At 39.2% G+C, this 26,367-nt stretch overlaps 5 protein-coding genes and 1 long non-coding RNA gene across 12 annotated transcripts; 4 read left to right on the top strand and 2 right to left on the bottom strand.

The window, feature by feature from the left end:
- Window positions 1-728: 728 nt before the first annotated feature.
- Window positions 729-7,984, top strand: LOC130701409 (lipid scramblase CLPTM1L-like). 2 transcript variants are annotated; one of them, XM_057523376.1, is made up of 13 exons: window positions 3,891-3,952; window positions 4,019-4,778; window positions 4,893-5,328; window positions 5,408-5,696; window positions 5,765-5,928; window positions 5,985-6,244; window positions 6,303-6,427; window positions 6,490-6,775; window positions 6,837-7,025; window positions 7,117-7,319; window positions 7,411-7,546; window positions 7,614-7,729; window positions 7,809-7,984. In XM_057523376.1, the coding sequence occupies exons 5-13, from the start codon at window positions 5,883-5,885 to the stop codon at window positions 7,900-7,902; spliced, it is 1,455 nt and encodes a 484-aa protein (XP_057379359.1). In that variant the 5' UTR covers window positions 3,891-3,952; window positions 4,019-4,778; window positions 4,893-5,328; window positions 5,408-5,696; window positions 5,765-5,882; the 3' UTR covers window positions 7,903-7,984. The 2 variants fall into 2 exon arrangements, with proteins under 2 accessions (XP_057379358.1, XP_057379359.1); XM_057523375.2 differs by lacking the exons at window positions 4,893-5,328; window positions 5,408-5,696; window positions 5,765-5,928; ... (6 more) ...; window positions 7,614-7,729; window positions 7,809-7,984 and adding exons at window positions 729-867; window positions 923-1,118; window positions 1,219-1,396; ... (5 more) ...; window positions 3,291-3,486; window positions 3,551-3,825 and having other exon boundaries at window positions 3,893-3,952; window positions 4,019-4,210.
- Window positions 7,985-8,079: 95 nt separating this feature from the next.
- Window positions 8,080-10,213, bottom strand: LOC130701414 (neoverrucotoxin subunit alpha-like). The gene is given in 3 exon segments (XM_057523386.2): window positions 8,080-9,759; window positions 9,761-9,966; window positions 10,069-10,213. Coding segments are annotated over 3 exon segments (1,956 nt in total). The 5' UTR covers window positions 10,172-10,213; the 3' UTR covers window positions 8,080-8,112.
- Window positions 10,214-10,301: 88 nt separating this feature from the next.
- On the top strand, window positions 10,302-14,638 carry LOC130701413 (nose resistant to fluoxetine protein 6-like). 3 transcript variants are annotated; one of them, XM_059497424.1, is made up of 14 exons: window positions 10,302-10,424; window positions 10,538-10,712; window positions 10,819-11,251; window positions 11,413-11,598; window positions 11,673-11,850; window positions 11,932-12,373; window positions 12,457-12,748; window positions 12,873-13,036; window positions 13,094-13,468; window positions 13,547-13,685; window positions 13,744-13,939; window positions 14,004-14,278; window positions 14,346-14,402; window positions 14,469-14,635. In XM_059497424.1, the coding sequence occupies exons 4-13, from the start codon at window positions 11,596-11,598 to the stop codon at window positions 14,352-14,354; spliced, it is 2,073 nt and encodes a 690-aa protein (XP_059353407.1). In that variant the 5' UTR covers window positions 10,302-10,424; window positions 10,538-10,712; window positions 10,819-11,251; window positions 11,413-11,595; the 3' UTR covers window positions 14,355-14,402; window positions 14,469-14,635. The 3 variants fall into 3 exon arrangements, with proteins under 3 accessions (XP_059353407.1, XP_057379368.1, XP_057379363.1); XM_057523385.2 differs by lacking the exons at window positions 10,302-10,424; window positions 10,538-10,712; window positions 10,819-11,251 and having other exon boundaries at window positions 11,460-11,598; window positions 14,469-14,638; XM_057523380.2 differs by lacking the exons at window positions 10,302-10,424; window positions 10,538-10,712; window positions 10,819-11,251 and having other exon boundaries at window positions 11,587-11,850; window positions 14,469-14,636.
- Window positions 14,639-14,888: 250 nt separating this feature from the next.
- LOC130701410 (nose resistant to fluoxetine protein 6-like) lies at window positions 14,889-17,820 on the top strand. The gene is made up of 9 exons (XM_057523377.2): window positions 14,889-15,216; window positions 15,330-15,765; window positions 15,845-16,133; window positions 16,202-16,365; window positions 16,443-16,826; window positions 16,897-17,035; window positions 17,098-17,293; window positions 17,360-17,629; window positions 17,710-17,820. Exons 1-9 carry the CDS (start codon window positions 14,973-14,975, stop codon window positions 17,724-17,726), a joined length of 2,139 nt encoding a protein of 712 aa, XP_057379360.1. The 5' UTR covers window positions 14,889-14,972; the 3' UTR covers window positions 17,727-17,820.
- Window positions 17,821-19,102: 1,282 nt separating this feature from the next.
- On the bottom strand, window positions 19,103-21,415 carry LOC130701477 (uncharacterized). Of its 4 annotated transcripts, none has more exons than XR_009421900.1 (11): window positions 21,373-21,415; window positions 21,186-21,294; window positions 20,973-21,101; window positions 20,744-20,900; window positions 20,568-20,683; window positions 20,377-20,500; window positions 20,197-20,293; window positions 19,996-20,139; window positions 19,760-19,867; window positions 19,567-19,672; window positions 19,103-19,491 (listed from the first exon to the last, which is right to left on the bottom strand). It is a non-coding gene; the product is annotated as an uncharacterized LOC130701477 (long non-coding RNA). The 4 variants fall into 4 exon arrangements; XR_009421899.1 differs by having other exon boundaries at window positions 20,193-20,293; window positions 20,744-20,919; window positions 20,977-21,101; XR_009004051.1 differs by having other exon boundaries at window positions 20,744-20,919; window positions 20,977-21,101.
- A 1,852-nt stretch (window positions 21,416-23,267) lies between these two features.
- On the top strand, window positions 23,268-26,149 carry LOC132088426 (nose resistant to fluoxetine protein 6-like). Its single transcript, XM_059497394.1, has 9 exons — window positions 23,268-23,522; window positions 23,584-24,010; window positions 24,072-24,363; window positions 24,462-24,625; window positions 24,712-25,092; window positions 25,179-25,317; window positions 25,381-25,576; window positions 25,668-25,940; window positions 26,007-26,149. Exons 1-9 carry the CDS (start codon window positions 23,291-23,293, stop codon window positions 26,021-26,023), a joined length of 2,121 nt encoding a protein of 706 aa, XP_059353377.1. The 5' UTR covers window positions 23,268-23,290; the 3' UTR covers window positions 26,024-26,149.
- The last annotated feature ends 218 nt before the right edge of the window (window positions 26,150-26,367 follow it).

Genomic DNA, 26,367 nt, shown 5'->3' with positions numbered 1-26,367 from the left:
GACATCGAATGTGAACGCTAGACTCGCGGTGAGTGTTTGTTTTTTCATTTAAGAAACTGGCCGACCCATTAGGCGTAACCAAGCCGGAAAGAATGCTCAGTTGAAGTGAGCCACTTATGTTGAGTTTTTTCAGCTTTTCACTCAGTTTATCGGACGCAACTAGGACAAAACTTGTACGGTTTTGGCTGGCAACACTGAAGGAAGATGCCTGCAATTCGGATGTGTTCCATAGTGAAAAGCCTTAGAAAAGAACAGAGAAGATAGTGAAGTTAACTTAAAAGTGGAAGTCCAGGGGCTGTATGCCCTTCCACCAAACATAAAACATAGTTGTTTTGTTCTTACCTGGCAAGAGCTGATCACTACGGCAATCGTACAAACCTCCCAACTCAAAATTCCTGCCTAAAGCAGGTATTTCTAATTGACAACTAACGTCAAGTGACATTGGTCTAACTGCACTGAGAGATTAGTTGAAACTGTAGTATTCAAAACGATCAGGCAAAGCTTTTTTTCTTCTTTTTTGGCTATTGGCAAGTACTCGGTGAAAAGAATATTGTGGGTTACGACATTTTCTATCAAGGCTTATTTTTTATCAGTAGATGATATTTTATAAAGCAAGCGTGGGCAGTTTTAATAGATTGTGCGATAAGGCGGCTATAAACTTCCCACCTTAAAAAGTATTTCGAAAGCCGGAACTTCTTATATTCCTACTAGTTTCACGTGGCTTTTTTTTTTCAGAGCACTAATTACGAATGCCGAAGAAAATCGTAACGCTCAGAGAAAACCTTTCCCTTTGGATAGGGAAGCCTAAGTGAGAAGTTGCCGTAGCTGCCCTATTGTCCGAATTTGGAGATTTGATGTTTGAAACAGGTAATATCATTACCTCACTCTATCTTGAAAACCCAATAACTTTTGAAAATACTAGAATAGCGAAACAAAGTTATAGGAAAGGTACTAGCCAACCGGTTACGAGGTCGGCGCCCTTAAAACGGATGAAAGCCTGAAGAAAGCATTTTTCCTCTTTCAAAATGAATACTATTTGGACTACGAAAACGTGGAACCCGAAACTAGTTTCCTTTGAAAGTCACTCAGCGACCTACATAGACGAGGAATCTTTTATGGTACTACATCTGCCATACAAGCGATCGTTAGGCCGCCGTGATGACTTGTGTCAAATTTCTGTGCTTAATATATTTAACTCTTTTTATCAATTTACTTAAGTTCCCAACGGCCAATGGCCTCATCTACGAAAATGGGAATCGCGAAAATGATGAACTGTACTGGATTGATTCGAGTGTTCCAACTGGATCTACGACAGCGAATGTCAGCGAGAATTGTCTGCAGCATACACAGGAATATCTCGAAGCCCTTCGCAGTCGTCAATCGTGGGCAGTAAAAAGTAAGTTGGAAGCCTCAAACTTTAATAGATTAATAAGAAAGATTGATGAGTAGTGCTAATGTTATCTTAATGTAGTGTACGAATCCTCCGGAAGATTAGTAGAACACCTCCTCTATATTGACGGGAGCGAAAACGTGCACATCGAGTCCGGATTGTTTGACGACTGTATCTCTGTCCGATCGGATCCAATCGCTTTCCAAGGGCAGTATTGCACTGTATTTTTTGGCCTGAAACCGGTGACAAACGATCAAAGTGTCGATGATCACGAAACAAGCTCGTGTGATGACTATTGGACATCGGAAGAAAACGTTTATGATAACGCAAAGCCAGCAGTAGGTTTTTGCCTCCCGTCAAGTTGCACAGCAAAGGATTTGCGCTCAGCTATCAACCAACGAGTTGGATATCGTGTCACCAAAGGTGCAAATTTCACGATCACCGTGTTGGCAAGCGAAAATAATTGCTACACGCAAGAGAAAATCAACATCAATAGTACGACATTCGACACATTCACGCGCGCCGTTTTGTAAGTTTAATTCTTTTTTTTTCCTGTTTAAATAACTCGATGATTTAGACGTTTATCTTATTTAAATTTCGAACAATTTCAGGTCGGTTTTCTGTCTTTTAGCCTTTCTCGTTCTATCAGCAACAGTTCACGATGCGTGGTCGAAAAACGAAGTTTCAAATGATTCCCCGAAATCGTTTGCCCTTCAGCTGCTACATTGTTTCTCTGCACAAAGGAACTGCAGATTATTGTTGTCCACCAGCGAGGATGCAAAAAGCAGTTTATCTTGTTTGCACGGAATCCGAGTCTTGGGTTCCTTCTGGCTTGTGTTACTCCACTTTAGCGGAATGGGCACGATCGTTCGGCAGATCTACAACAAGCCAATGGCTTTGAGGGTGACTTTTTAATTATTTTTCATGTTACGCTTTCTTTTAGCTAGTCGTGGAGCGAATGGAAACTACTTTAAATTTTGTGTTGAAAAGACTAAACAATGTTAAAGAATTTTTCCATTTTGTATAGTCGGTATTTCGATGGGAAGCTCAGTTCGTCGCCCATGCTACTTTCGTCGTAGACACGTTTTTCTTATTAAGTGGACTGTTAGTTGCCCTTGGGCAAATGCGCTATTTGGACCAGAACAATGGATTCTTTAATATCAAACGATTCTACATCCGTAGATATTTAAGGTATTCAAACTGCATAGCTTTATTAGCATCAAATAACCTTGTATATACTTACTGAAGGTTGACTCCAGCATATGCATTCGTTATAATGTTCATCATTACCGTCTTCCCGCATCTGGGAACGGGACCTGACTGGAATTTCGTGCAACGCGTTAGCCAAAGTGTTCGTAGCAATTGGTATTCCCATCTCCTGTACATAAACAACTACGTCTTTCCCACTCGATTTACCAGCCCTGATTTTGGGTTTGGTGAGACATGGTACCTCGCCTGCGACATGCAAATGTTTTGGATCAGTCCATTGTTTATTTATCCATTATGGCGGTGGAAAAGAGCTGGACTCATTTGGACAACATTCAGCGTGTTGACCCTTTTCGGGATTTCGCTTAATGCATTCATCTCATATGATCTACCCGCCACAATTCAATTGAGTAGAAAGTAAGTAAATATTTGTGGAACTGTTAATGAGAAGATGAACGTCTATATTATTAATTTTCTTCGTTTCTCGGCGTTTAGATCGGAACTTCCCAAGTTAGACGCATTCGCGAATAAACATTACTTGGATACTTTTGCCAGGATGCCTCCGTACATTATAGGAATTCTCCTCGGATGGCTGCTTCATAAGACAAAGAATAAAAAAATTCACATCAATAAAGTACAATCTGCTTTTAATTTTCAGAACTAAACAGAGTTTAACGAATCCATTGATTTATAGTGTCTAGTAGCTGGAGGCTGGATATTGGCCACATTGTTCGGATTACTCGTCATCTACGCAATGTTTCCGTACGTGGATGAAAATGCAGTTCCAGTCATAAATCCATTTGTTCGATTCTCTTATGGAGTTCTTCACCATTCGGTTTGGGTGATTACGGTTGGTTGGGTTATCTTCGCCTGTACCCACGGATATGGAGGTATGCCACTTATTCATTATTTTGTGTCAGAAACTTATTAACTCATTTAAATTTTGGCGATCAGGTTTTATCAATCGTTTTTTATCGTGGAAAGTGTTTCTTCCGCTTAGTCGATTAAGTTATGGGGTCTATCTGACTAATCTTAGCTTTATTCTTTCATACGGAGCCAACACACGTAAACCGTTGTACATAAGCGACATGTATGTCGCTACGACATATTTCGGTATCCTGGTGTCCGTATCTGCTATTTCATTCTTCATCTTCCTCTTTGTTGACATGCCATTCCAAAATTTGGACAAACTTCTGTTCTCGGAAAACTCAAAAGCTCTTAAGACGAAGGTAAGTGATTTTTGGCCCATTGCGATGTAGAAGATGAACAGGCAATAACACATCATTTTTCATCTAGGAAACATAATGCCGTAACGAATCTGCCGGCCAAAGAAGCGGAATAAATCAGGATAAATGGGTAATGAAATTATTTTACAAAACAAAGTTGCAATTGTCTTTATTTACCTAACTGAAATTTTTATAGATTGAGTTTTGGTAACCTTATTTCTTGGAGAGAACAGAAAAATGTCTGCCAAAGTGAAAGCCAACGATGAAAGAATATTAAATTTCGTAAAACGTAATAGTTTAGGTTAACCCTAACCAAGTCCTTTTATTTTCGTAATAAGAGAAGGCACAAACGATTGTTACTAAAAATAAAAAAGTAAGTGTAATTTTTCGTGCAAGCGTAATGAAAATGCAAAATGGCGTAGGAAGGATGCAAATGCTACAATAGACGGAATCTGAAACTTTCTCAGTCTGAAGACGAAAGAAGAAGAGTTTGCTATTGCTACGTTAGATCCGGAATGCAATAACTAACAGGAAAAACAAGTTTTCTGGCTAACATCATGTTGTAAATGGGAACAAAACAGGTGATTAAATCAGGAACCGGTTTATTGTAATCAGGTTTCCTACAATACAGGCATATACGATACATGACCTACATATGGGTTGGACGGCACGAAGATATTGAGGTTTCATCATTTGAATTCTTATCGTTGTCATGTCGAGTAGTCGGCCGCTCTTTGTCTGTTTAATTGTATTTTCCATTTTCTTCCATGGATGCATAGTCAGTGGACTTACATTACCCCCAGTTGGTGAAAATGGAAATCAAGGAATTGGTGACTGGTGGATAAATTTGAGTGTACCTACCGCATTAGCAGCTTCTAAAGTCAGTGAAACATGCATCGAACATTCACGGGAATACCTAGTGGCTCTTCGAGATCGCCAACCATGGGCAGTCAAAAGTAAGTGAAGTGGCAAACTATTTGCTGCATTTGAATTTAATCGACTATTGTGATTAATGAAATATCTATTATTAATTGTATTAATAATGACTAATTGTAAATTATTTGATGCAGTGTACGAATCGTCTGGCAGATTGATAGAAAACTTGATTTACATTGAAGAAAATAGCGACGTTCACCATGAAACGGGATTGTTTGATGGATGTGTTTCTGTACAATCAGATGGAATCCCTTTCCAAGGTCAATATTGCACCGTATTTTTCGGATGGAAACAAGTCGATTCCGATGGCATATCGAACAGTGTTGAGAATTGGAAAGAAGAAGAACCAATCGAAAAGTCGTCAAATTTTCTAAAACCCAGCGTCGGTTTTTGTCTTCCATCAACATGCAGTGCACGAGACTTACGTTCTGCAGTTGCTCAGCAAGTCGGATACCGTGTCAGCAACGGTAAAAATTTCTCTATCGTGGCCATATCAAGCGAAGACTACTGTTACACCCAGGAGAAAATTCTTGCAAACGGCACAATCGACAATCTGGCGCTCATCGTTATGTAAATTTAGTATTCAGCAGCGTAACAGTTTCAAGAAATTGGACTGATGAGAGTTATTCTTTTTCAATTTGACTTCCAGGTCAGTGTTTTGCTTTTTAGGCATTGTTGTCACTGTAGCAACAGTCCACCATACTTGGACAAACACTGACTGTGACGATTCAAGGAAGCCATTTGCAATTCAGTTGCTTCATTGTTTCTCAGCTAAAAGGAATTGCAAAACATTGTTGGCGGTTCAAGAAGATGCCAAGGATAGTTTAGCTTGCCTGCATGGAATTCGAGTTCTAACCATCTGCTGGGTTGTACTAATGCATGTTGGTTCGGAATTCACCATTGAACGAATTTCTTATAACAAACAAACTGCTGTAAAGGTAATTTTGCCAATTAAAACTAATTTAATTGCGAAGTTTACTTGATCAATACTTTTGGATTCTTGCAGAATTCACTACGGTGGGAAGTACAAGGCCTGGCCAATGGTTTATTTGCAGTTGATTCCTTTTTCTTGATGAGTGGCCTTTTAGTTGCATTTACACAAATGTGTCAGTTGGACCAAAATAATGGATTCTTTAACATCAAGTGATTTTATTTCCACCGATACATCAGGTATCAGATGCAGATGCTTCTGTTTGTCACACCGTCTGAAAGGTTTTCTTATGCAGACACAGTTTTAGTTGACCAGTTTGATATTAAACTTGACATCACCCTGACAAAAACAATTAACATTCCTCTACCTTACAAAACAAGAAGAAATGGGACTCTTTTTTTTCATGCCTTTCTGGCAAAAAAATCACAGCAATGGAACTCAGATGAATGGACGCAGGCTTTACAAGACCCTACTACAAGCTATGCTGCAACAGCCATTTCTGTCTATCAAACACCTGTTCAAGAATCATTCAATTTGATTAGAGATAAAGAACATGTGGGTTTTCTATTTTCGATTGTTTGAATCATTTACTTCAACAATGTTCGTTAAACAGCTTGAAAAAGAGAAAAAAGAAAAACCAGTGACGCACATCTATTCCAAGTTAGTTTTGAATATATTGGATCACAAAGAGTCATTACCAAAAAAGGAAATACCTCCTGATATTGCTCAAGTTCTAAGGTATGTATCACAATGTACAATCCTAGGCATGCTCATCCTTTTTTTTTTGCTTCTTTCTGCAGTTATTCGCCCAAAGGTGAATACTTACCTGTTGTTTACATCGACTTACTCGGTTGTCGCCTAGCGGATCTCGTTCCCGTCAACCAGTCCGTGAAAGACTTTCCAGTGGAATTGGTTTATTCGCCAATCTCATTTGGCAAACTACGACTTTGGATGCAGTTTAGCGCTGCCATGCACACCCTTCGCCAGATGGGCTTCACCGAAAAGGATATCGATGAACTGAAAGGGATTTTCGCTGATACAAACATCGTTCTACTCTGTGTCACCTTTATAGTTGCTGCGCTTCACGTACGTCATGACAAAAGCTTATCCTTATCAAGTTCTTATGCATTAATATTTTTTTTTATAGATGCTGTTTGATTTTTTGGCTTTCAAAAACGACATTTACTTTTGGCGTGATAGGGAAAATATGGTTGGGCTGTCATCGCGCACCTTGCTTTGGAGGGCTTTTAGTCAGTTTATCATATTTTTATATTTGGTCGACGAGAACACCAGTCTTCTGGTTGTTATTCCAGCTGCCATCGGAACTCTGATTGAGGTATTTTCGTTTGATTTCTTTACACTATTTGAATTTCCATTGTAGCTAAAATTTCTTCTTTACAAATTGTTTCTGAATAACTTTTGCGAAGGTTTGGAAGGTAACCAAGGCATATAGGATAACCCTTGAATGGATAAATGGAGTGCCTCGACTTAACTTTGGCCAGTCGGCGAATCAGGAAGAAGCCGAAACAGAGCAATACGATTCAATGAGTATGAAATACTTGTCTTATGTGCTCTACCCTCTCTGTGTAGCTGGTGCTATCTATTCTCTCATTTACACGTCCCACCGAAGGTAAGTTTTTTCTTATCATAACATAAAAATTTTCATAACGAAGAAATGTAACCTAATCTGAAGAATATCGTTTTAAAATATTGTCGAGCAGTTGGTATTCTTGGGGATTGCAAAGCATGGTAAATGGTGTCTACGCGTTTGGGTTCCTTTTTATGCTGCCACAACTATTTGTGAACTATAAACTCAAATCAGTTGCCCACTTGCCCTGGCGAGCTTTTATGTACAAGGTATTTTTTAAAAATAACGACTGCTCTCCAGTTCCCTAGTTCTAAGGATAATCATTTTTTCACTAAGGCCTTTAACACGTTCATCGACGATATTTTTGCTTTCATCATTACCATGCCGACGGCTCATCGTGTGGCTTGTTTCCGAGATGACGCGGTATTTCTCATCTACCTTTACCAAAGATGGTAAAAAATTTAGCAATATGCAGTCTTTTCTCAAGCAAGAACGATGAAGTTTTCCATTTAACCTTTTTGTCTTGCACAGGTTGTATCCTGTCGATAAGAAACGAATGAATGAATTTGGTGCTACCGGTGAAGAACATCAGCAAATAACTGAAGAAGACAAAAAAGATAAATGAATGGTCAATAACTGTTGCCGACACCTAGGTTGTATTCAACATAAGGAGGTGGTAATTCGATTAATACATTCACGTTGTTATATTTTCCCCTTTAATTTGACTTATTTTTTTTATGTTTTGAATCTTGTGAGCAAAAAATTTATAGATTTAATTCTTTTGTTTTCGTGGGATATCTATGGAGCGTGTTGTAACGTTTCACCACATCGGTTTTCAGTTTAACTCCTGATTAGCTAACCATTCCAGTGGCGTTCCCATGTATGTTTCAAGGATGGAGGCTTTGTAAGGTGGTCCTTTGCCGTAAAGGCATTCTGCTGTCACAGTGATCTCCATTTGTCCGCAATCTATCATTGCTAGAGCATTTTTTATTGGTAAAACAAAAACAGGTTTTTTGGCGACGGAGCTCACATGCTTTAAATTCTCGGTACGATTAATTCGATACTGTAGAATTTCTCCTTTGGCAGGAGCTAAGAAAGTAATGAGCTGGTTTGAATCGTCATCCCATTCGATGTTGACTGAACGAGGAATTCCGGGCAACTCGTAATTCTTCCTAACCATTATTCCATTTTCATAGACAAACACGGACGATCCGGAAGTGCACTCTTTATCATGATCTTCAAGGACTTTCATGGCAAAAACAATTCTCTGATCGTCTATGTTTGCTTTGATGAACTCGACATAGTCTGAAATTTCATCTTCGATGTGCAAAAGGACGTTGTTGTCCATATGCCATTGCTGGTCTTTGTCTACGGTAGGTGAATTTCCCGCATTATCACTCAAATCAAGCCTTGTTGTTTTAGAGAGCTGAAGAAAACTTTCCGGGGATGCCATCGACGTGAGCACAAAGTGAACAGCGTGACGAATGGATGCAGCTGTCATGTGTTCACGAATTTCTTTCTCGGTAGGAAAAATAAGAATCCTGTCTTTATTGTCAACTCCTAGCTGAGTGGTAAGTATATTTTTAAATCTTTTCACCATGCAAAGCTCTTCGTGTTTTTCTTCCAGCCATGACTCAATGCGATTGGGATGGAAGACGAATTGTTCATCGCCAATGCGGTCCAGGAATTGCCCCAGGAAAGAAACATCATGTTCACCACTTCGAATTTTGACAACTACGTCTTTGAGTTTCAACATTAAGTCAGTCCGGAACGAGGTAAATTGATCACGAAAAAATTCGAGTTTCCTACGAAACGGACGAATACTGCTCAGTGGATCATCAAGTAAATCTTCTATTTTTTCTTCTATTTCTTCATAGTTTTCCATTACACGAACACACTGCGACGCCTGGATATCATTGATTTGATGTTTTAGAATAGGAGCATCCTCGGCTCCCGGTAGTTTCACAAGGGGACAGAGCGTCACGATACAAGGCAAGCCAAGCGGTTCATTTCCACCTGCAGTGTCTTTTGCTATCCATTCAGGTAAGAAGTTACTAAATTGTCCTGCAAACTGGATGGCCTCTTCATAGGTGGTTGGAGTGTTACGATCTCGCGGAATTTTGAAATCACCTTCAAATTTACATTCGATACCTGTTTCATTTCCACTGTCAAGATCCACTTTCTCACCTTCACATTGGCCTCCCAGAGAACGACCTAATACTTGGATAAGAGCATTTCCACAGATTTCGAGCATGCCGTTAGCTGATTGCTTGTCTTCGCTTTGGTTGATGCGTTTTCGAAAGGTAAAGGTGGCGTCAGCCCCGTATTGTATTTGTGTTACGACATGCGTCGCTAAATTATTTGCTCCACTTTTAGCAACATCAAGGTGAGTGATCTTACCTTCTCCTAGATGATGCATAGTGAGTGACTTGACTAAGGTGCCGTGATGGCATCGAACGTGAATGCTTGACTCGCGGTGAGTGTTTTTTTTTTTCATTTAAGAAGCTGGCCGATCCATTAAGCTTAATCAAGCCGTAAAGAATGCTCAGTTGAAGTGCGCCATTTACTTTGAGTTTTTGCAGCTTCTCACTCAGCTTATCGGACGCAATTAAGACAAAACTTGTACGGTTTTGACAGATAACATTCAAGTAACGTGCCTCCAATTCGGATCTATCCCATAGTGAAAATCCTTAATAAAGAATGGAGAAGATGGCGAAGTTAATTTAAAAGTGGAAGTCCAGAGGCTGGATGCCCTTCCACCAAACATAAAGCATACTTGTTTTGTTCTTACCTGGCAAGAGCTGATCATTGCGGCTGTCATACAAACCTCCCAACTCAAAATTCCTGCCTAAAGCAGGTATTTCTAATATTTGGCAACTAACATCAGGTGACATTGGTCCAGCTGCACTGAGGGACTGGTTGAAAATGTAGTATTCAAAAGAGTCAGCAAGGTTTTTTTTCTCTTCTTTTTGGCTACAGACAAGCACTTGCTGATAAGAATATTGTGGGTTACATAGGCAAAAACATGGCTACCTAGTAATCACAGAATTTTTTTTATCACACCCATCATAGCTGATATCTTTTCAAGAAGTTTTAAGTCAAGAAATCAAGAAGAGTTACAATTAGTTGCATTTGAGACTAGAACTGGTAGGTAATTTTTGTTTCTGTTAAAATAAAATTTCATTTTGTCTAGTGTATATTGTACTAGTTTTCAAACTTGAGCCATTAAATATGCAATTATCTGAAACTTTGCAATCCAGCAGGTATAATCGGAAGCAGGTCTGTTTCATATGCAATTCAAGAAAGGAAGAAAACCCAAAGATGTCGATTTCTCTCGATCACAGTATGTTAGATTTACAAAATGAAAAGATAACAACCAAAGCAAGTTCCAACACAGCCTTAAATGGAATGGACTTAGGCACGAAGGAGTAAAGGGTAAGCTATCACTTTCTTTCTTTGAACATACGCAATCGTTACGCTATCATGACGACTTGTCTCCGCTTCCTCTGGTTAACATATTTATCTCTTTTATTTAATTTAGTAAAGTTACAAACAACCAATGGCTCCATGCATGAAAAAAAAATTTGGCGAACGACAAAGGGTACTGAGTTAATTCGAGTATTCCAATTGGATCTGTGATGGCGTGTGTCATCAAAAACTGCCAACAACATATGCAGGGATATTGAAGGATCTTCGCAGTCCACAACGGTAGGCAATAAAAAGTAAGCGGAATTGGAATTCGTCTTAAGTTTTAATAGATAGGGTGACAGTGCGGCTGTAAACTTCCCATCTTAAAAATTATGCCGAAAGCAGAACTTCTAGTATTCCTTCTAGTTTCAGGTGGATTTTTTTTTCAGTGCATTAATTGCGAATGCCGAAAAAAATCGCCATATTCAGAGAAAACCTTCCACTTTGGATAGAAAACTTAAGTGGGAAGTTACTGTAGCTGCCTAATTGTCCGAATTTTGAAACAGGTAATATCATTATCCTACTTTATCTTGAAAATCCGATAATTTTGAAAATACTACAAAAGCGAAAAAAAGTTATGAGAAAATCGAAGGAAGATTCTTGCATTTAGCCTAGCCTTCTATACTAGTGCTGTAACTTTGATCACAAATTATTTCATCCGTACCAGAAAACCGGTTAAGAGGTCAGCGCCCTAAAAAGGAGAACAGCCTGAACAAGCCGCTTTCTCTCGCTTACAAAGAATACTATTTTGGACAACGAAAATGTGTTACCGAAACAGGTTTCCTTTGGAAGTCATTCAGCGATATGCGCGAGGAATCGGTATGCCGTGCCGAGACCTGCCACACAAGTGATGGTTAGGCTGCCATGATGACGTGTGTTGGATTTCGGTGGTTAGCATATTTAATTCTTATTATCAATTTATTTCAGTTACCATCGGCCAATAGCCTCATCTACGAAAATTTGAATCGAGAAAATGATGAAATGTACTGGATTGACTCGAGTGTTCCGACTAGATCTACGACAGCGAATATCAGTGAGAATTGTCTGCAACATACACAGGAATATCTCGTAGCCCTTCGCAGTCGTCAATCGTGGGCAGTAAAAAGTAAGTTGGAAGGAATAGCCTCAAACTTTAATAGATTAATAGAAAAGTTTGTTGAATAGTGCTAATGTTATCTCAATGTAGTGTACGAATCCTCCGGAAGATTGGTCGAACACCTCCTCTATATTGCCGGGAGCGAAAACGTGCACATCGAGTCTGGATTGTTTGACGACTGTATCTCTGTCCGATCGGATCCAATCGCTTTCCATGGGCAGTATTGCACTGTATTTTTTGGCCTGAAACCTGTAACAAACGATCAAAGTGTCGATGACCACGAAACAACCTCGAGTGATGACTATTGGACATCGCAAGAAAACGTTTATGACAGCGCAAAGCCAGCAGTAGGTTTTTGCCTCCCGTCAAGTTGCACAGCAAAGGATTTACGCTCAGCTATCAGCCAACGAGTTGGATATCGTGTCACTAAAGGTGCAAATTTCTCGATCACCGTGTTGGCAAGCGAAAATAATTGCTACACGCAAGAGAAAATCAATAGTACGACGTTCGATACATTCACCCGTATCGTTTTGTAAGTCTAATTCATTTTTTTTTCTGTTTAAATAGCTCGATGACTTAGTCATTTATGTTACTTAATATTTTGAACATTTTCAGGTCGGTTTTCTGTCTTTTAGCTTTTATCGTTCTATCAGCAACAGTTCACGATGCGTGGACTGAAAATGAAGTTTCAAATGACTCCCCGAAATCATTTGCCCTTCAGCTGCTGCGTTGTTTCTCTGCTCAAAGAAACTGCAGATCATTGTTGTCCACTAGCGAAGATGCAAAAAGCAGTTTATCTTGTTTGCACGGAATCCGGGTCTTGAGTTCCTTCTGGCTTGTGTTACTCCACTTCTGCGGAATGGGCACAGTCGCTAGGCAGATCTACAACAGGCCAATGGCTTTGAAGGTGACTTTTTAATTATTTTTAATGTTACGCTTTCCTTTTGCTATTCGTAGAGCGTATCTAAACTTCTTTAAATTTTGTATTGAAAAGAGTAAACAATTTTAAAGAATTTTACCTTTTTGTATAGTCGGTATTTCGATGGGAAGCTCAGTTCATCGCTCATGCCACCTTCGTCGTAGACACGTTTTTCTTGATAAGTGGACTTTTAGTTGCCTTTGGGCAAATGCGCTATTTGGACCAAAACAACGGATTCTTCAATATCAAACGATTCTACATTCGTAGATATCTAAGGTATTCAAACTGCATAGCTTTATTAGCATCCAATAACCTTTTGCATTATTATTGAAGGTTAACTCCAGCATATGCATTCGTTTTGATGTTCATCATTACCGTCCTCCCGCATCTGGGAACGGGACCTGATTGGAATTTTGTGCAACGCTTTAGCCAAAGTGTTCGTGGTAATTGGCATTCCCACCTCCTTTACATAAACAACTACGTCTTTCCTACTCGATTTACCAGCCCTGATTATGGGTTTGGTGAGGCATGGTACGTTGCCTGCGACATGCAAATGTTTTGGTTAAGCCCATTGTTCATTTATCCAATTTGGCGTTGGCAAAAAGCTGGAATAATTTGGACGACAATCAGCTTATTGACCCTTTTCGGCATTTCTCTTAATGCATTCATCTCATATGATCTACCCGCCACAATTCAATTGTCCAGAAAGTAAGGAAATATTTGTAGAACTGTTAGTGAGAAGGTGAACGTCTATATTATTAATTTTCTTCGTTTCTCGGCGTTTAGATCGGAACTTGTCAAGCTAGACGCATTCGCGAATAAACATTACTTGGATACATTTGCCAGGATGCCTCCGTACATTATAGGAATTCTCCTCGGATGGCTGCTTCACAAGACAAAGAATAAGAAAATTCACATCAATAAAGTACAATCGCTTTTAATTTGTAGAACTAAACAAAGTTTAAAAATCCATTGATTTCAAGTGTCTAGTGACTGGTTGCTGGATATTGGCCATACTTTTCGGATTACTCGTCATCTACGCAATGTTTCCGTACGTGGATGAAAATGCAGTTCCAGTCATAAATCCATTTGTTCGATTCTCTTATGGAGTTCTTCACCATTCGGTTTGGGTGATTGCGGTTGGTTGGGTTGTCTTCGCCTGTACTCACGGATACGGAGGTATGCCACTTATTCATTATTTGGTGTCAGAAACTTATCAACTCATTGAAATTTTGCCCATTAGGTTTTATCGATCTCTTTCTATCGTGGAAAGTGTTTCTGCCGTTTAGTCGATTAAGTTATGGGGTTTATCTGACTAACCTCAGCTTTATTCTTTCATACGGAGCTAACACACGTAAACCGTTGTACGTAAGCGACATGTATGTCGTTACAACATTTTTGGGAATTCTGTTATCCGCAATTGCTATTTCATCCTTTCTCTTCATCTTCGTTGATATGCCATTCCAAAATTTGGACAAACTTCTGTTCTCGGAAAACTCAAAAGCTCCTAAGACGAAAGTAAGTGAATTTTTCTCCATTTTTCTGTAGAAGATGAACAGGCGATAACACATCATTTTTCATTTAGCAAACGTAATTCTGTAACGGATCTGCCGACCAAAGTAGCGGAATAAATCATGAATAGGTAATGAAATTATTTTACAAAACAAAGTTGCAATTGCCTTTATTATCCTGACCGAATTTCTTATAGATCAAGGTTTGATAACATTATTTCTTGGAGAGAACAGAAAAATGTCTTCCAAAGTGAAAGCCACCGATGACAGAATATTAAAGTTCGTAAAATGTAAAGATTTAGGTTAACCCTAACCAAGTCCTTCTATTTTCGTAATAAAAAAAGACACAAACGATTGTTGCTAAAAACCAAAAAGTACGTGTAATTTTTCGTACAAGCTCTAATGAAAATGCAAAATGGCGCAGGAAGGATGCAAATGCTGTAATAGACGGAATCCGAAACTCTCTCTATGTGAAGACGAGAGAAGAAGAGTTTGCTATTGCTACGCCAGGACCGGAATGCAATAACAAACAGGGAAAACAAGTTTTCTGACTAACATCGAGTTGTAAATGGGAGCAATACAGGTAATTATATCAGGAACCGGTTTGTTGTAACCAGGTTTCTACGATACAAATGACCTACATACAGGTTGGAAGACTCGAAGATTTGATGGTTTCAACCATTTGAATTCTTATCGTTGTCATGTCGAGTAGTCGGCCGCTTTTTGTCTGTTTAGTTGTATTTTCCATTTTCCCCCATGGATTCATAGTCAGTGGACTTACGCTACCCCCTGTTGGTGAAAATGGAAATCAAGGAATTGGCGATTGGTGGATTTATTCGAGTGTACCTACCGCATTAGCAGCTTCTAATGTCAGTGAAACATGCATCCAACATTCACGGGAATACTTAGTGGCTCTTCGAGATCGCCAAACATGGGCAGTCAAAAGTAAGTGAAGTGGCAAACTATATGCTGCATTTCAATTTAATCGACTATTGTGATAATGAAATATCTATAATTAATTGTATTAATAATGCTTAATTGTAAATTATTTGATGCAGTGTACGAATCGTCTGGCAGATTGATAGAAAACTTGATTTACATTGAAGAAAATAGCGACGTTCACCATGAAACGGGATTGTTTGATGGATGTGTTTCTGTACAATCAGATGGAATCCCTTTCCAAGGGCAATATTGCACCGTATTTTTCGGATTGAAACAAGTCGATTCCGGTGGCATATCGAACAGTGTTGAGAATTGGAAAGAAGAAGAACCAATCGAAAAGTCGTCAAATTTTCTAAAACCCAGCGTCGGTTTTTGTCTTCCATCAACATGCAGTGCACGAGACTTACGTTCTGCAGTTGCTCAGCAAGTCGGATACCGTGTCAGCAACGGTAAAAATTTCTCTATCGTGGCCACATCAAGCGAAGACTACTGTTACACCCAGGAGAAAATTCTTGCAAACGGCACAATCGACAATCTGGCGCTCATCGTTCTGTAAATTTAGTATTCAGCAGCGTAACAGTTTCAAGAAATTGGACTGATGAGAGTTATTCTTTTTCAATTTGACTTCCAGGTCAGTGTTTTGCTTTTTAGGCATTGTTGTCACTGTAGCAACAGTCCACCATACTTGGACAAACAATGACTGTGACGATTCAAGGAAGCCATTTGCAATTCAGTTGCTTCATTGTTTCTCAGCTAAAAGGAATTGCAAAACATTGTTGTCGGTTCAAGAAGATGCCAAGGATAGTTTAGCTTGCCTGCATGGAATTCGAGTTCTAACCATCTGCTGGGTTGTACTAATGCATGTTGGTTCGGAATTCACCATTGAACGAATTTCTTATAACAAACAAACTGCTGTAAAGGTAATTTTGCCAATTAAAACTAATTTAATCGCCAACTTTACTTGATCAATACTTTTGGATTCTTGCAGAATTCACTACGATGGGAAGTACAAGGCCTGGCCAATGGTTTATTTGCAGTTGATTCCTTTTTCTTGATGAGTGGCCTTTTAGTTGCATTTACACAAATGCGTCAGTTGGACCAAAATAATGGATTCTTTAACATCAAGCGATTTTATTTCCACCGATACATCAGGTAACAAATAGCCTACATACTTTCTCCACTTCATGTTCAACGAAACAGGTGTTCAAGTGTGTTTTATATTTACGAAGACTTACGCCCGTGTACGCAGCTGTGATGGCTTTTATAGCGACACTTTGGCCGCGACTTGGAAGCGGCCCTGATTGGCATTTCTTGCAACAGATGAGCAAGGGTGTCCGTCAGAGATGGTGGACCAATATGCTGTACATAAACAATTACGTAGCCACAACGGAACTGAGCATGAGCAATCCCCTGATGGGCATGATTGAGTCTTGGTCGCTGGCCTGTGACATGCAAATGCTGTGGATCAGTCCGCTCTTTATTTATCCACTTTGGCGTTGGAAAAAGGCCGGTTTACTTTGGACTGTAGTTTGCTTGCTCATTTCCCTGGGATACTCAGCTATCCTTTTTTTCATCCACGATTTACCTGCTTCTCTTACACCACTAGGAAGACCGTAAGTTCACGTTTTAAAATAATAATGAACTCATCCTGCTTACTAAGCTGATTTCTTGCGTGGTCACAAGGTCACAAATAGCGAGGATCGATGACTATGTACACAACCATTATTTGGACACGTTTAGCCGGATTCCCGCATATTTAATAGGAATTCTCCTAGGATGGATACTCCACAACACCAAAAATAGAAAAGTTTACATGAACAAAGTAACGACTGATAAATGATGCTTCATAACAATCGGTAAATAACTATTGCATTCGTTCCAAAGTATCTGGCAGGTATAGGTTGGATTATAGCTACACTGTTTGCACTGGCCGTTATCTATGGAATGACTCCCTACCTGGACGAGACTACAGTCCCTGTGGTAAATCCTTTCATTCGAATTTCGTATGGAGCTTTCCATCATTCGGCTTGGGCGATTGCCGTTGGATGGATCATATTCACCTGTACTCATGGATATGGAGGTGAGTCTTTTATTTATTCAAGAGAAATAGTTTTTTGTATTCAGTGTCTCAATTATGTATCATTAGGTTTCATCAACCAATTTTTGTCTTGGAAATTGTTTCTCCCTTTTAGCCGGTTGAGCTATGCTGCCTACCTAATCCATTACAATATGATAAAAGCATATGCGTCTCACCTGCGCAAGCCTTTTTATTTCACTGAATGTGTCTATGCAACGACGTATGTTGGCATTTTGGTTATCACCTTTGCAATAGCGTTTGTGCTGTCTGTAGTAGTGGAAATGCCTTTCCTCAATTTGGACAAATTTTTCTTCCCAATCAAGTCAAAGAATCAACAAGGTAAGCATAAATTATACACTCGCCCATTAGCATAACAAATGTGCTAAAAATATGTAGTAAAAACAATCTTCTTCCTTTAGGAAAGAAAAAGACGTGAGGATGATTTTGCCGGATACGTGGGTTCGACACCGTTTGCGTCCTGTATGTGGTTCCCAACAGTCATGTACTACTACCCCTGTCAGCCTTGTCAGCCCTGTCAGAAGAAGAATATGAAAATCCAAGGAGCAGAACAGAGAAATAGTTTGATATTAAAACCCATTAATAAAAAAATTTTCTCGCAAACGTTACAAAATGATTTAGTGAACTGAAACTGTTTTTCTGTATGTCTATAGCAAGGGAAGACAAACTGCTCATATCAACAAACTTTATGTGTAATTTTTCTCTAGCGGCTTTAATAAAATTTTTTATCAGAAGAAATCACGTTCGTTGATGCGAGATACAATTTGAACCACTTATTTACAGGCAACTCCTCTTCTCTCTATTTAACCATTTATTTTGTTAATTTTAAAAAAATTTTCTAAGTTTTGAAGACTGTTATTAAGATACTATGAAAAATAGCCAGTATAAAAACAGTACTAATGGCTTAATGATAGTGTGTCGGTAGGGCACGATGGAAGTATAGGGTTCGATTCCCGCTATGGTCAAAGTAACTGATGTCCCAATATACCATTGAGACGCTATATATTCTTTTGGTAGCAATCATGAGGAAAACTCCGTTAAGATAGCTGAGCTATGTTTCCAGACCACCATGCGCTCAAGTGTAGATGGGTATCGAGGGGATACGAGTCACAGACTGTGGCATGTAACTTGGCGTTAAAGCCGCCAGGGCAGCAGGGCTTTGTGTCCCATCACCACCACGTGACCCCTTGGAAGGGGATACCTGGTAGGGATGCAAGGGATACGACGTTGAATTCCCAGGGCAGCTGAGCGGGTTCCGCAGAACACCACGCGGCCACTTGGGATGGGGAACTTGGGCAAGCTTCCGAGTGATCCATCGTCAAGTTTCCAGGCTATCGGCCGTCCGTTGAGCCATCGATAGGCTCAAGTATCCACACATCAAGCCTTCAAGAAAAATTTAAGTTTCAGATGATTTTTAAGTTATGACGAAGAATTAAAGTATTATAGTATGTAAGAAATAGCTCAGTGGTAGAGAGGCGGCATAGGAAGTCAAAGGTCTAGGGTTCAACTCCCACATGGAAGACGTATTATCTATATTCAATTTTGATTTTACGCTGCTAGTATGAAAAAATCGAGCGTGAAGCAAAATTTTCCCAGAAAAATTTTTGCCGGAAAAAATTTTGGAAAAAAATTTTCCCAGAAAAATTTTTCCGGTAAAAAATTTTGCGGAAAAATTTGTTCCACCCCTATAAAAAAAAGCTGTATAAATTTTATTCAAAAAATAAATAAATATTAATGATGTATGATATAAATGGAATTTTTTTTATTGATTTATTTATTTTACTACATTACAGGCATTTACAGACACTTTTCCAAACTTCATTGTAAGGAAAGATAATGATACCATTAACCCAACGAATTACTTATTCAAGGCGTACGTAATACATGCAAGATAAGAAAATTTAGAACTCTTAACCGCTATAATGCATTTGGTTAACTTGATGCAAACCGATTATAACATACCTTTCAACCATCACATCACCATTTTCTCTGCCAAAAGCAGTAACCATAAAGGTCGCAGCAAACTTATCACAGGTCATAGTAAAACGGTACAGAAAACAGCACATTGGCAATTTGTTATGTTTTAAATACGAGAACTATTAAGAAAACTTCGGACGGCAATCCAGCTTCCTTCAACCACACCGACAAACTGAAAACCCCAACGCTCCTATTGAATCTCGTATCTACATAAAGAAAAAAAAAAAGTTAGTACTGGTATATCTCCTACAGTGAACTACCTTATCCATCTGTGTATTTACCACATAAAACTTCCTTCCCATAAGTTTCCCAAAGGCAACACTGACATTTACACTCAGGAATAACGTTATCGATCGTCCGGCGTTCCAACCGCAGAAAAGGCATCCCCTATTAATATCACCAAGAAATTGTCGAAACATTATAAACCGACGAAAAAGTAATATCGTAAAAAGGTCATACGTAACTGTTTCTTACCAAGATGGTTTAAAATACACCTTACATAGATCATGAGTAGAAACTGTTTGATGTGCAGACTTCCCAGAATCAGCAAACCATACAAGGCTGGTGACCAAGGCTCGAAAACTACAAAAAGTTTTTAAAGAAACGCTATAGGTTACCCACTGAAAAACTACATCAATTGATTAAATTCCCACCACAAAAAGTTAGTAATGTTTAATGTCACCTCATACAGAAACAATTGATCACAGTACCTAATGTTTGCAGGCTGCTTCACCACACAGTATTGTATGTCCTACATGTCATTGAACTAGCCACTTTCCAAGCATCCCATACAAGAACCATGGTTAGATGGACAGATGGCAAAATACTTCTGCTAGGGCATTAAGAGATCAACCCTAGAAAATGAAATTTGTCACCACTGAACACTTCCAATTTTCAACAAACTCACCTACATAAATAATCCACCAAGGGATGTAACCTCACAGGAAGAGGAATAAGCAAGAAGCTTTGGGTCTGTCTAAATCATTGTCAGGTTACCCAGTCATTCCTCTAATCAAGGATAAATTTAGAAAAGACAAATATTTACCACAAAGTCTTTATTTTTTCAAAACCAGAAAGTTACCAATGCTTACCATCACCTGTTGCATGCATAAAGCATTGATTGCACGACAATACCAGGCTGCTTCACCACGATTGTTCGATAGCTCCATACCAGTACCATGACAGATAGATGGTCACAAAATACTTCTGCATGTGCTATGGACATTCAACTCTAGAAAATGAGAATATCATCTGTAAATATGTTCAATTGAAACAAACCCACCTACATGAATTATCAGCAGGGATATGTGACCTCATGGAAAATAGAAGGAAACAGCATGGGGCCTGTAAAAATTCAAGCCTGACTATCCAATCATACTGCTTATTAAGTTGTCAAAACTATGGGAAGAGAAAAATTCATACCATTAAATCCTATAATTCAAAACCAAAAAGTTATACTTGTCGTTTTTAGCATGCAGAAAACATAGATCACAGCATATAGCACATTACCAGCTGCTTCACCATAAAATTTGTACCATATTTCCAAAGTTGACATTTTTCAATAGCTCCATACCAGAACAATGACTTGGTAGACAGTGGCAATATACTACTATTTCTGCAGTGGAAGATCAACCCTAAAAAATCAGAATCTTTTCACCGCTAAATACTCAATGTCCAGGAAACCCACCTACATGAATCATCCACTATGGAGGATGTAACCCCATGGAAATTACAAGCAAGCAGCATTGGATCTGCCAAAACCCTATCCAGGTTATCCGCAGTCATCCTTGCTAATCGAGTTACCAAAACTATTGGACTAGACAAGAAAAAAGGTTATTTTTCTATAGATAACTTATATGCAGTTCACATAGAAAGTTAATGTTGACTGCCATACTTATACCTTTCACTGGGAAACCTCTTCCCAAAAACTTGCGCTTTTCTACTTCCAAAGTAAGGTAATATTAACTGAGTAACAATATCCAACATAATTTAAACAGTCATAAACGGATCTAGCCAAATGAGATAAAAATGGAGCAATTCAAGTAAAACGAAGGAAAAAAATGAAATTCTATTCAGTGAACACTTACATTTTACATCGGCAAGGTTCCTGATCGAAATGGCAGAACGACAAGGTGGCAGTTCTGACCTAAGCTTCTCTCAATGCCCGACAGGCAGCGAGAACAAGCTTTATTTTTCTACCACGCGATGGCACCATCACAATTTGTATTTCTGTTCTTTCTGTTACCTGCTAAAAGAAACAAAATGAAGGATTACAACCTTATGCCAGAAAACTATTAATTAATTAGGTCAACATTTTCTGTGACTCCGTTTGGTCTTTCCTAATGGAGCTTGAAATCAATAGATATTAAGTTGAAGTAAACGAGGGATGATCGTTTCCTCCATTTTCGAAAATTCGTTACTGGTAATCGCAGTACATTTCAGTAAATCGTTGTAAACATCGCCAAAGTGTCTTATACGACACTGCCCTCTTTGCAGTCACTACATTTTGCTCTGCATGGGTTCATGAAAGGATTTCAGGACAACCAACTTGTCCTGTTGGTGGGACAAAGCATAATACCCCTGGAAACAGTCATACAGGTTAGTTAGTTGTTAAGTTTGAACCAGGACTAAACAGAGTAATAGGCTTCTCAGTTATAATTCCAGGTTACCATCACTGGTTATAACTCTATCAATGGTTGCAAAGCAAAACTGAAGTTAGCTACCCTAAAGTCTCATGGACAAGAATGTGAGTTTAATCCAACAGAACCAGTGCCATGTGAACTAAGCTGCTGGCTAGTAGTTCAAAAAGATGAGTTGAAAGTAAACAGACTATTTGGGTAAATTTCCCTGTCTCTTTCTATTATTTTCAACATACATCCTTCCACAATCTCCTGTCTGTTCTTTTACTGAATTGTTTCTTTATATATGACTTGAATAGACTAGAGCCTTTCCATATGCCAAATAAGTTAACAGAGCTGTACCTTATGTGAACACTCCCTAAGGCCGACATTATGTGTATTAGGACAAGGAAGGGCTTCAAACATTTGAATTTCTTTCATCACAATGGTGGGTTGCTTATTTCTCCGTTTTTGTCTCACCTTTACCTTACTTAACAGTGTTGTCATCAATGGCTTAGTATGGTCGCCAATCAATGAAAATGACGCAGTTCGTGATTGGTGCTGTCCTATGTTGGCTTCTTGATCGCCCTGATCGCTGGCGTCTCCGTCGCAGTGGAGATGCCATTCCTTAAAAATTTGTTTGGAAGAGCTTGTCTTCCAACAGGAATTAAAAACTCGATAAAGTAAGTATCGAGCGATTAATAGTGTGACGTAATATAGGCATTTAATTCTTCCCTTTTTTCAGCAAAGAAAAATCAATGAAAACTAGCTTTTGGGGGAGAAAAAAGCTGGAGCATTATAGTCGCTGGAAGGATATGCTGAATGCTGAAATTTGAAAAAAATCCCTGCTAGTACAAACGGTCCGGAGAAATAATGGGTAGATGGTTCTTGCGGTATTACTCCGTTGATCCCTGACTTAGAATGTAACCAATAAAAGAGTTAAAAATTCCAAAAACAGAATGAGAGATCGTAGACATATGTGATATTTAAATTTACGATAGCACTTTTCAAATTAGTTGTGCCAGTCTGCATCTAGCAGGAAAACTTGATTAGGAAAGGAAAGCTAGTCGAGAAACTGGGACATTTCGGAGGCATACATCATCTCTGCTCCGCGCTGGCTCTACGTCGCACCCAATACTTGGCCATCCTCCTTTTGAAATGGGATAATAGTTTTAAAAATTGTTAGAACAAGAAAGCCAGTTGCTCGTTGTTGATTGCTGGGGGCGAAGAGTTTCTTACCGACTAATCACTTTCTCCTGAGACTCGTTCAACTGGCTTGAAACCAGTTTCTCGTGCTCGCATTTCGTACCACTCCAAACGATGTAGCCTACATACTTACCCCAAACACAAGACATCAAAGCTTCTGCACATATTACGGTTCACAGCCATGTCGACAAGATTGTTTCTTCTTGTCTTCTTGGTCATTTCACTTTTTCGTACTGTGCCAATAATCAACAGTCTTGAATTACCTTCGGTAAGCCAAAATATACTCGATGAGTGGTGGGTTCATCGAAGTGTGCCAACCGCATCAGTCAACTCTGACGTCAGCGAAGAATGCATTCGTGATACTCGGGAATATCTGACGGCTCTTCACCACCGTGAATCGTGGGCAGTACAGAGTAAGTAAGATGCCATTCAATTTTAAGTTGAAGGACTACAACAAATGTTATTTGAATGCAGTGTACGAATCGTCTGGCAAAGTGATTGAAAACTTGATCCACATCGAAGGAGGCGAGAACGTGCATCACGAGTCGGGGTTATTTGATGGATGTCTATCTGTCCAGTCTGATGCGGTTTCGTTCAAGGGACAGTATTGCACTGTTTTTTTTGGACTGGAACCCGTCGTAGAAGAAGAAAGCTTCGATGATATTCCGGACGCAGATGTGGAAAATATTTATTTTTACCAGAAGCCCAGCGTCGGCTTTTGCTTGCCATCGACATGCACTGCCAGTGACTTGCGTTCTGCAGTTGCCCAGCAAGTCGGACATCGTGTCAGCAAAGGTAAAAACTTCTCAATCATGGCCATCTCAAGCGAAGATTACTGTTACACTGAGGAGAAAATTCACAATCGTAGAACGACATTCGATAATGTGACTCTCATCGTTCTGTAAGTGTTGCATATCATTTTTTTTCCAGCTGCAGTTGCCTTACAATATTTTGATTTTCAGGTCAGCGTTTGGTCTTTTAGCCATCACTGTTTTTACAGCAACAGGTTACGATGTCTTGTGCAATAAAAAGGAACAGAAAACAGTTGATTCCTCATGGGCCATTCAGTTGCTTCAGTGTTTCTCTGCTAAACGCAATTGTAAAACGTTATTCGAGACGACGGAGAATAGTAAAGATGACTTATCTTGTTTGCACGGCATACGCGTTTTGGCTATTTGTTGGATCGTGTTAATTCACGTTGGCGGAGGACTCACTTTAACAAGATTCATCTACAACCGGCAAATGATGTTAGAAGTAATGTCCAGTTGGTTCTTAAATAATAAAAATACCTTATTCAACAACGTATTTACACGTCCACCAAATAATTTGAAACGTTCTCGTCTGGCGTGCAGAAAACTTTACACTTGCAATTCCAGTTCGTCACAAACGGATTATTCGCAGTTGACACGTTCTTTTTGCTCAGTGGCCTTTTGGTGGCGTTTACGCAACTGCGTCAGTTGGATCAAAACGATGGATTCTTCAACATCAAACGATTTTACGGTCACAGATACATGAGGTAATCATGTCATATTTCAGAAAAAAATTATTTGGATTAAATGAACCCACTTATGCATCCAGTGTTAATTTTATGTGATTTTAAAGGCTGACTCCAGTTTACGCTTTTGTTCTGGCATTCGTAACGACACTTTATCCGTATTTGGGAAGTGGTCCTGACTGGCATCTCATCGAGCAAAAGAGTAAAGATGTCAGAAAGAATTGGTGGACCAACATGCTGTACATCAATAATTACGTGCATCTGACAAAGAATTGGTGGACGAATCCAACCGTGGGAGCTGGAGAGACTTGGTATCTTGCCTGCGACATGCAAATGTTATGGATCAGTCCGCTACTAATTTATCCACTGTGGCGTTGGAAGAGAGCCGGAATCCTTTGCGCTATTGGGAGCTTGTTAGTCTGTCTAGCAATATCCACGACACGCTTTATCGTATACGATCTACCTGCCACGACTTTTTGGTTGAGAACGTGAGTCAATCTTCTTTCTGTTTTTTTTTTTTTTTTTCGCGGCAGTTAGTTGAAATTTCATTCATTTTTGTTTGGCTGACGTTTAGATCTGACGGATTAAAAATCGACATATACGCAGACAAACATTACGCAGAGACGTTTGCTCGATTTCCTTCCTACATAATAGGAATTTTGCTGGGATGGTTGCTGTACAAGACAAAAAATAAAACAATCCACATTAATAAAGTAAGACTCAATCAAAAACGAGATATAAAAGATGAGATACTTAATGAAGTCATTCATTTATAGTGCCTAGTTGTTACGGGTTGGGTGATGGCCACGTTGACTGGGATGGCCGTGACCTACGGAATGACCCCTTACTTGAATGGAAATACAGTTCCAGTCATTAATCCGATTGTTCAGGTCTCATATGGAGTCCTCCATCACTCGGCTTGGGCCCTTGTAATTGGATGGGTCGTCTTCGCCTGTACTCACGGATATGGAGGTTCTTGTTTTGATTTAACTGCATTTACAAAAAATTTTTAAGGGTCAAAATGTGAATCTTTTGGAAACATTACTCTGTTTCTCTTTAACAGGTTTTCTTCACCAGTTTCTGTCATGGAAATTCTTCCTCCCACTCAGCCGTCTGAGCTATGCCGTCTACCTCCTTCATCTTCATTACATGTTTGCCTACCTTTCTCACATGCGCAAGCCTGTCTACATGAGTGAATACATTTACGTCACAACTTACTTTGGAATTTTGGTGACCACCTTCATCATGGCATTTGCTGTCTCTATCTTCGTTGAAATGCCTTTAACCAATTTAGACAAGCTCCTCTTCCCAAACAAGATAAAAGCTCAACTGCAAAGTAAGCCTGTCGTGTTGCTGCCACAAATTCTGAAAACATGCATAACAAATAATATTTTTGTTCCAGCAAAAAAGAAAAAGTAAATTACCATCATCATCAATGAATACGTCAAAGACCTTGGCAGCAGGTGGGAGCTACTGGTCATCCAACAAGTCAACCACAGACGGACTGCTGTATGGTTAAGAAGCTGTCTGACAAAATCTGCTCCAACTTGCAACATATTCTCAAGCAATATAACAGGTTTCACGAAATTGAGGTTTTGTCGTTGAATTTCACTTCCCCAATCAGCTCTAAACAAACATTTCTCTTTTTCCTCGACACAAAATCTGATTAGCCCCCAACTGTGTCATCTACCTAAAAATACTGACGATGGCACGGAGATTCCCATCTGCAGCCCAAAGTCAGTTGTGTTCTGCTTTAAGAAAAG

The sequence above is a fragment of the Daphnia carinata genome, chromosome 10, assembly GCF_022539665.2.
Source record: "Daphnia carinata strain CSIRO-1 chromosome 10, CSIRO_AGI_Dcar_HiC_V3, whole genome shotgun sequence".
NCBI classification, from domain to species: domain Eukaryota; kingdom Metazoa; phylum Arthropoda; class Branchiopoda; order Diplostraca; family Daphniidae; genus Daphnia; species Daphnia carinata.
Note: the sequence above shows the minus strand (reverse complement) of the source record. Positions and strands in the feature narration are given on the sequence as shown.